This window comes from Triticum urartu, unplaced genomic scaffold (genome assembly GCF_003073215.2).
Source record: "Triticum urartu cultivar G1812 unplaced genomic scaffold, Tu2.1 TuUngrouped_contig_4960, whole genome shotgun sequence".
NCBI classification, from domain to species: Eukaryota; Viridiplantae; Streptophyta; class Magnoliopsida; order Poales; family Poaceae; genus Triticum; species Triticum urartu.
In genome coordinates, this window is record NW_024115594.1 from 1 (window position 1) to 10,146 (window position 10,146).

General features: G+C 40.8%; 1 protein-coding gene across 2 annotated transcripts; it reads right to left on the bottom strand.

Annotated features, from left to right (window-relative positions):
• Positions 1–1,142: 1,142 nt before the first annotated feature.
• On the bottom strand, positions 1,143–10,146 carry LOC125528572 (SCAR-like protein 2; the record flags this gene model as incomplete). 2 transcript variants are annotated; one of them, XM_048693023.1, is given in 10 exon segments in its annotated part: positions 1,143–1,447; positions 1,530–1,646; positions 1,787–1,891; positions 2,777–2,869; positions 2,958–5,724; positions 5,860–5,963; positions 6,929–7,061; positions 7,123–7,246; positions 8,699–8,862; positions 10,070–10,146. In XM_048693023.1, coding segments are annotated over 10 exon segments (3,738 nt in total), but the record flags the coding sequence as incomplete, so codon positions are not given.

A 10,146-nucleotide genomic window follows, 5' to 3' on the forward strand; every position in this document is an offset into this window, starting at 1 on the left:
GGCGTCCGCTGATCAGGCTGTCCTCTGAGTTTTAAGCAGCGGGGAGAAGCGGAAGAGGATTTGGTGGCTGTTGCTAATACTGGCATCTCCCCAGTCTCCGCTGTGGCTAACGATTTTTTGCCACGCGTGCCATACGATTTTCTGCCGACCGTGTCGCCGGTACCACGGGCCGTACCACTAAACCGGTCCACGGCAGCAGTCGGCACACCAAAATCTCCAGGCCTTTGCTGCTGTGAGGGTCATGCGAAGTCGGCCTGTGAAATCTTTGCGCCCAGTATGGCTCCTCGTTTTTGTTCCTTCCGGGGAACCGACGCTTAGGATGGCTGAAGAGCTGCAGAATGGTTTCTGGTTAGGATGTCGCGCGCTGGACCAACAGAGACTCTTGGGGAAGCTGATAAACCTTCCTCCGTGACAGTATTGGCACTTGGCAACAGCAATATGATAAAAACTGCTGGAAACGACCAAATATGATCCGCATCAGAAATTCACAAAAATGGCATAATAGACTGGGGGATCCCAGTACCCAGGTTTTGGAATATTCTGGGGACGACGTGACATTGCCCTGCTTCAAATGGTATCTGCGCAGATATTCGCACAGCGAGGCCACTTGCTGCAGTAATAGTAGAAATGATCGCCTCCGGTTCTTCACAGACCACAGGAATTGAGGACCGGAACAATCTTATAACAATGGGCCATCATGTGTCATGAAAATATGCAATACCATCTCTCGAACCCCAAAAACGAAAGTGCACTGCCAACCTTTTTTTACATATGAGTAGTACGTAATAAAATTTGAGACATGAAATGACAACTAAAAGGGATGGGTATTCAGTTGCATGTTCCTTCTTACAAATGAATAGTGTAAGACATAGATTGTACTTCCTCTGTAAAGGAATATAAGAGCGTTTAGATCACTACTCTTAAATGATAGTATTGACTAAGATGAAGAAAAATCAACTGCATCTCCTGATTTAGATTATGCATCTCATAGTATGGAGGTAATGCAGTGAGACTTATTAAGAATTATTTTTCCTTCGCCAAAAATAAACATGCTTGCAAATGACAGGATAATTTCTTTATCGGTATGTCCCAATCTTATTAACAATGCAAAGAGACATTTTTTAGTACAATGCCATGAAAAATAGCTTAACATACTTATTTTATTTGTCCATCTCACTACCATTAATAAATAATAAGATAAATTTACATGATATGGAAATGATTTAACATTTCTACAACCACAGGGAGCTAAGTTACACTACCATTAACTAAAAAAAGGTTAAAAAAACAGAGCTGCAAAATCTAATTACAATGAAGAAAAAGGTGTTATTCACATTTTCACTCTTCATCTTGTACTAGTTGCATATACAGAAAAGGTTTGTCATATGCATTCTCAGTTGATATCACTCCAGTTATCATCATCACCTCCCTCGTCACTGGCCACAGCCTGATAACATGGAAGTAATCAGGGGGGAAACAAAGAATAACCCAAAATCTAACATGAGGGGAAATATCAAGACAATGCATACCTGCCGGATTGCATTCGCCTTCTCCAAAATTGCTACAACGTTGGAATTGGCAGTGGGCTCGGTTGACTGAGATGAGGCATTTGTCTTAGATCCATTTGTTCGTCTCAAGTTGAATGTCTGCATCGTACAAACATGTTTACAAACTAGTTGAGTGTGGTCCTTTAGTGTGCTGTGGTGCCAGTGCAGAGAATCAACAAATCTCAAAGGGCATAAAGGGCTGTGGTACGCAAGTACACCAGCTCATATATTTGACATACCTTGCTCCTGATTTGCTGAAGCAAGTCCCCCCTTTCATCCAAACTGTTAACATCACTGAATACTGCTTTGGTCTTTTCATGTCCATTCAGCTTGTGCAGATCTGGCTGCAATAGTTTGTTATGTAAAGTGAGGAGTAACATCAGTATCGCATACAACAGTCAAATGGTACCTTTCAAGTTCAAGAACCAACTGACCGTTATTAAAAATATTACTCCCTCCGTTCACTAAGATGTTCCAACTTTTTTCTGAATCGGATATATATAGACGCTTTTTAGTGTGTTTGTTTACTCATCTCAATCCGTATGTAGTCCATATTGAAATATCCAAATTGTCTTATAATAGTGAACGGAGAGAGTACTTGTTAGTAGGCAAAAGGAAAGGCATATTAGCCATACTGAGACATGGTTCGTTGATGCTAAGCGTTCAACACTCGACACTGCCATGGGTCAGATAATATTTATGCCCATAACCCGTTGTGGAGGGTCCACGGTCTGTCATTATCAATAACATAACAAGAGATTTCGTAACTTGGAGGAAAAGTGAGTTCTGGGCTTATGGCTACATGATGTCCTATGTATGGCAGTATTTCTGAATTGCTTAAGTTATGAAATGTCTACAGTATAGGCTACAGAAAATGAACATTTCCATGCCTGACGAGTTTTAACCATAGAACACCAGCATTCATTTTATGAACCTAAAATGTTAACTCACCCGCAGTGATGAACCCATAACTTTGATTCTACTGGTCTGACTACACATATCAACACATGAGAGTTCCACTTTTAACAAATTTAGCCAACTCGTCACTTACATGATAAAATTACCAAATAATTATCCAAAAACATATTTTGAACTTCCACACCAGGCATGACCAAGTGGGTTCTTCATTTACACTTTTTCCTTTTGAACTCATTGGTGGGAAGTAGCAAAACAGAGAACATAGATAACAAATAACATTTTCTTAAGAATAAAATAGAAAGCAAACAAACCTTATCCCTGATTTGCTGAAGCAAGCTTGATTTGATCTCAAATATATTAGGAAGATTACTCGTTTCTTTGATCACATCAACTTTCTCATGGTTCTGCATGCACGGAGTTCATATAGTGTCATCAGCAAGAGATTACAATGACAACTGACACCAAGGTATTCAAACAAGAGTTAAGTCTTACCACTTCCTTAACATTTCCTTGTGGAAATGGTGGTGCACAGGGCGGAAGATGTTCCTGCATAGGAGTGTGTACAGGTGGTAGACTTGAGGCATTCTTAAGCATGTCTTTAGCTGTAGAGTCTCTTTCTTCTCCAAGGGAAGTCGTTTGTCTCATTGTCCTCCACTGCATGGGGGGAAGAGGAGGTGGCGGCGGCATCTGATCTTCATCTGGTGATAAATTGACAGGATTATGTGGAATGAGCGCATCTCCATTTTGCTGATTACTTGTTGACATCAAAGTGTCAAAGTTCGGAAGTTCTCCAGCAGGATGAGATTCTAACGAGCCGAGACCATTAGGATCTTCAATATCTGAAAGTGAAATAGTGGACTTCTCACCAGATAAGTTCATCTGCTCGAATCCCATATAGCTAGAGACAGGTGTTGTGGAGGATCCTATCTGATTTGAATCATTATACAGCTCATGATCTTCCAATCCAATTCCATCTTCTTGATCCCACAACTCAGAGTTTGAATATAAACGTGGACTTAGATCATCATATGAAGAATAACTATAAGATCTACCAAAGGTATCATCTTCTGATTCAGAACCACTACCAGGCTGTGGGACAGAAGACCCTGGAAGTAACTGAAATGTCGGTAACATCATATCATCAACATTTTCATTAAGATTGCCATCAGAGAAATCTAGGTTCAATTTCGAAATTTCAGATGCACTCATAGGGTGAAAAGATATTTTCATATGCTCTAGAGGCGGAGATGATTTCTCAGAGTAATGGCCACTAGAGAAGATTGACGATTTGGGCGGCCCATCCATGCCATTATCTGTTTTCTTCTCAAACTGAGATGTCTCGAATACTGCTTCCTTTGGTGCAAGAGTAGAATTTACAGTAGCTTCATCAAACCCATTTGCATCAGTGTTCACTCTCCCAGATGACATAGGAAGATCATTATACTTGGGAGAAGTTCTCCTCTGAAGTGTATTGGCAAGGAATCTTTGTGCAATGCTTGAGAAGCTTGACGCAGACACCACGTGCAAGTTATTCCTTCCAGCCAAGTCAGTGGCAGAGTATGTTTCAGCACCATTTTCAGCATGACCTTCAGATTCTAGGAGCTCACTTATTGAAGCTTGCTTGCCATTCAAATTGTTGTGCTCCCTGTGCTCAAAATATGTGGAAGAATCTGAGGGCCGGTCTGTTTGACTATAAACTGCATCAGGTGCTCTTATGGCTGATTGATTAGTCTCTGGGTAGCTTTGGCTTGCAGAACCAGGATATATGCCAATTGGAGGTTTAGACGGTTCAAGTCCGAAGAGCCCAGCATTTGTCCAGAGCTTAACAGAAGATAATTCTACAGAACTAGTAGGAGCATGTGTGGGAAGGTGTTGGGTTGCAGATCCATTCCCTGATGACTCATTCAAAGGCATGGTCTGTGAATTAGACACTTCAGCCATGCCACAGCCACCAAATTCCTGATGATTTTCTCCAGGATAATCCTGAGGACCCCTTTCAGGAATTAGAGAGTTACCAGTGGTATCACCAGTTAAGATTTTTGCAGGAGATGCCTCGCTAGCTGGAGCAAAGGAAATGGCAGGTTCCGGTACAAGACAACTAGTGCTTTCATTGGTACCATCTTCTGACGCATCTTCTACATTACTCTCAGGGATCTGATTGACAACAGATTCTTTATTGGGAGGAAAAACTGCATAGGTTGACAGCCCTGGTTTTGATATCTCAGGAGAATCTCTGGGATTAACTTCTGCCTTACTCTCAGGAATCTCATTTGCATGAGGGGGGCTCTGATTGGGTGGTGTAGCTGTATATGCTTGCAATGCCGGTTCTGAAATTTCAGTGGGGTCTCCGGCAGCATCATTTGCATTATTCTCAGGGATGGTGGTAACAGATGACCATTCATTAGGATGTATATCTGTATAACCAGACAATGCATGCTGTGAAATATCCGGAGCATCTGCACTTGACAAACTGGGGAAATCGGCAGTTCTTTCAAAAGTATGTAACATTCTGTAATTTGGACTTGTATCAGGAAATTCAGCGGGAGAAGAATCAGGAAGCTGTGCAACGATGTTATCTGCCGACTCTATTTGAGGTCCATGAGCATTGAAGGAATGTACTGGCTTCCCTCGTTTTTTAGTTTGAAAGTCAGCCTCAGTGTCTGTCTCAGATTCAAGTGTGTTAAGTGCATCCATATAGTTGTCTGTTTCACTGGGGACTTCATCACGGGGGTTTAAGCCTGAAGACAGTAATAACAACTTCGCCTTCTGAAGTAAGGCCCCTTGCTGCTCCAAGGTCTCCATCTCCCTGTGATCAACTTCTCGCTGCACAGGCTTAATAGGTTTAGTTTCTGCATTTTCAGCCCTATCCATGACGACATCGTCACAGTAGACAGAACTTGTAGTCATGACAATTGCAGTCTTTTCATGCCATTCAACAGATGGTGAATTAGCATTCATCTCATCTGAGAGGGAACCTTGCTTCGAATCATCATCCAGATCATCTGCCCTGGTCCCGCTAAGCAAGATGGGGGAAGAGGCATCATTAAGCTTGTGTGTATTAATATTTGACAGCTTGTCATGACCATTATCATGAGGAACTACAGAAGGCTTTGTATCTGAAGCTTGTTCTGCAAAACTCAGTCGTGCCTTTGAACTAAATGAAGAAGATCTGCTTATATTGTCAGGGTTGGATCTTGCATCAGATGTAGATCTATGCTCTGAGAAACTCCGGCCATCCATGCTGGGAGATGCACACTGCCTGCTGCAAAAGAATTATTAAGAGTACTGTTTTAGATGTATTATATTATTAAATATACAAGAAAAACAAAGTCATGGACGATGAAAACATATATACAGTTGCTGTATCTTTGAGTTTGGGATTTGTGTGTAAAACCTGCTGGTAAGTTGAACAGCAGTGAGTGCTCGCTGCAATTCACCATTCCTATGCCTGGATGTGACTTGTCCATGGTATGGTTCTTTTAGGCGTGATCCTTTTCTCTGTCCAAGTTCAATCAAGTCTTTCAGAATAGAGTTACTAACATGCAAAAATAAAACTTTCATCTGCCAAACTAATACCAATAAGACACAACCATCCAATTTAGCAATTATTAAAACTTGCTGTGGATTAAATAAGAGTGTTTTGTAAAAAAAAAAGGGGGGGGGGGGGGGGGGGCCTGTGGGTACGCATGAGTACATGAATAATGAGGGGAATTATAAAAAATCCCTGTTTGATAACTCTATTAAAAGAGAATATACTTAAAATTATTGTATGATTATATCCGATATGATATGTTTTGAATTCAGTATTCCTATTTGACATGAACATTTTTATTACTCAACATCTCAGGGATTAAGTTGATGATGAACTTTGCTTCTGCGGATGGCAGCTTCGATGCAATAACCTTAATTGCCTTTTTTTTCTGTGTTAAATGTAACTTTTGTAGTTCAATGATTGGAGCATCGTATATTATAGGGTAGACTTTGCTTGCACTTTCTGTTATACTAGTAGGAAAATCATGCACAAGCAAAATGTTTAATTGTGAATCAGTTGGAGGAATATAACTCCTTATTTGTCCATGAACTACTAAGCAATTATTTTATAAAAAAAAAACAGAAAGGGCAGCCTGGTGCACGTAGCTCCCGCTTGCACAGGGTCCGACCACTTTGGGTCTTTTGTACGCAGCCTTTCCCTGCATTTCTGCAAGAGGCTGTTTCCAGGACTCGAACCCATGACCTCATGGTCACAAGGCAACAGTTTTACCGCTGCGCCAAGGCTCCCCTTCTAAATAAGAGTGTTTTGTAATAATTAATTTCAGATTAGTACATAATAGTTGGCATGCTCATAGAGTAGACTGGAGCAGACAACACAAGTAAATTGATTTGAAGTCAGTCATGCATGTGTGTTGACTAAAATAGCTATGCATAGACATTGATCTTTGGACATAAAAAACGAGAAATAGAACCTTAATTTTATGAGATCTCCTTTCTTTTTGGAGATGTGAAGTCTTGTCTGCTCTCATCACATCCCATGATTTCTTGAAGTATGATGGATCAGAATATCTCTTCAAACAAGCCCCAGCACCAGCATTGTCAAATCTGAAAATAGATCATGTTAGATACCCAAAAGCGTTTGAAAATAGAAAGCAAGCATCCTTACTTGTCAAGAAGGTAAAGTCGTGGTGGGTCTTGGCATTCTTCATAGGAATCCATCATAAACCGAGGCAAATCACTGGATAGGAGATGATTTTGCTCATTTTGAAGTTGTGTGTGCCAGTCAGAGCCTGCATTTAATTAGCAAATTAAGTCAAGATGCACGATGATCTTAAACCAAATTGATGGTTATGGTCAAGAGACAGTTGATTATGAGACTGAGTTAGAAATGAACTGTTTTGTACCATGTTAGTCCGGTAATGGTAAAGCAAAAGCTAGATTCATTATTCATTACCGCCAGCCAGGACTACTCTAACATTATAGACGGATTAACTTATTACCATAAGAGGTTTGTACTGATTTAGTGACCACATGAGCCAACTTTAACTACTATCAATACACTCTGAAAAATTAGTGTGAACTAAATATGGGCAAAATGATTGTTGATGACTAAGATATGCGCAAGAATCCTTAGCTCGTTTCTTTTTCTACTTGTGAACATCTATACTTCTATATAGTATACCAGTAACAAGTCATATGGACCGTTGGATCTTTCCAATCGGACAGCTTATATTTAATGGCTTGTGTTGCAGGACTACGTGGCTGCAAATAGACCATTGGATATGCAATTCTGACGGCCTATGTTGTAGGAATTCGCGGTGTGCTGCGTCCCTCTGCAGCCAACGTGACACTCAGATGAAGTTTCTAGCATGCGCAGCCAACGTGACACTCAGATGAAGTTTCTAGCATGCGCACGTGATCCTCCCATCACTATCCAGAAATTTCTACTAGCAGACAAGAATGCATGCACATTAGGCCAGGTAGATTAGTAATATGTGCCGTACTATAGCGCAGGCTACCAAGTAGGCATCATGATGATAGAGAGAGAGAGAGTAAACGCATAGGCACAGAAGCTGGAAACAATATTCTGCCCTGAAGCAATTTAACCGATTAAAGAGTGGCAAATAAAATAAAAATGCAGTGTGTTTTACAGCTAAATATATTTTATTTTCTCTTATATATTCAGTTTACAAATATTATTATCCTTGTTTTTTCTTTGTTCATAAATAAAGTCTGAAATTTTGAACAACCAAAGAGACAAAATCAATGTTTGAATAATTATGTTATTTGTAATGATGAATAACTGGTATTCTTTGGATTGCTCGATTAAGAATGTATTAAAATTTATTAAGGCAAATGTTTGAGGATGAAGTGGTTATCATTTTCTCTTTGTATTCTAAATTTTGTAAAACCATCTTACACATATACACTATTGAATTATTTATATCTTTATAATAATTATTATTTTGAAAAGGGGAAGCTCCAAGCTGTGCGTCATCATAATGCACATAATCAATTTTATTAAAATTCTTTCATATAGTTCAAGGTACAAAAATATAACCAGTCGGAAAAAAAAGATACATAACTTGACTACATTATAATTAATGATTAATTAATTGACGAGTTGCATGTATGGTAGTTCAAATCATGATGCTTAAAATTACACACATGTATGTGTGTTTATAACACGTGTGTGGCACGTGCCATTTACTAGTATGTATAGTCATTGATGAAGTAACTACCTGGTACATAAGCAAAATGTATATGGCTCTTCTGATTCTTCACAGCTTTTTCAAGAGATGGAAGTGCTGCTTCAATGTTCTGTACTCGGGTCAGCACCTTACGCCCCCTGGCCGATGTAGTTATAACTTGCTCATGTAGGTCATGAAAAACATCTGCCGCGAATCTGGTATGACCAAAGAATACCTCAGGCGTAGGAAACTAAACGTAACAATTTAAGATGAATATTAGAGGATTTATAGCATGCCTGAAGCCAACTCAAAGCTAGCAGATCAACTCTGCCTGACATTGTCATAAGCATAAGCATATGGCATTAATTTTTTGGAGGAAATAGGAAATGCAATGATAAATAATAAAACGGTAAAATCGCAAAAAATGACTTCCCGAGAGTGGTGACAGTTTTCGATCAACAACCAGTAGAAATTGCCGGCAACCACGGAAACACTTGCACAATAATTAACAAAGACTCCTTTAGCCCCAAGCATTCAACAAGATATATCTACAAATTCACTCAGTCACCCACTAGGACGCCTAGAACAGGAGCTTCTCCAAAGTCTATATCATAAAGAAAAGATAGGATAAAGGGACCGGCAATACGTAAGTCGCCTGAAAATTCATTTTGGGTAAGCCGGTTTTCTGGGCCATTAGATTAAGGTCCAACGGCCCTACTTCTTTCTTCTTCCTCCTCCAACCATTCCTCCTTCCACAAAATCGACTTACCCAAATTGCAAATTCAGTCAACTTACATATAGGTATTGTGATAAAATAAATTCATCCTGACATGGGATCTTACCCAAATATGGCATACCTAGACTACACCAATAGTTACTAGTTCCTACCAATTCAACAAAGCATGCCTCCAAAAACCTAGCAAACGCGGTAAAAACACCTGATTGTTAGCCCGTATAACGCTCCGAAGACACACAATTTGGTTCTACCCGACTCAATCCTAATGCTATCTCTGAAAATGAGCTCAAAAGCCACCAGTGCCCAAAACCAAATATCCACTTCCAGCCAGGCAGCACTGCTGCTTTGTCGATAATCGGCGAGCGCAAACCCGGTCATGATTCCTGGAATCCCGCACTCAATCTCGCGTAATCAAATGCAGCCACCTCAAACACCAGATCCCACTACCTTCCAATCACCCCCAATCTCAAGCACAGACGCCTCAACCTCACTAACCAGCGACCAAACACTTCCCCACAAGTGTACCGCAGCCGCCCGCCAAAATCGCGACACACGGAGAGCACCAGATCCCACACGAGAAGGCTGGAAACACGCACACACACTCGCCGAATCGAGCCACGCACGAACAACCAAAATCAGACCGCGAGGCGGACAGAAGCGGAGAGGAGGGGAGGGAGCGGGCTTACTCCGCGAGATCTCCGAGCTGGCGCAGGATCCCGACGAGGCCCGCGACGGCGACGCCCTCGAGCAGCGCCTTGGGCTC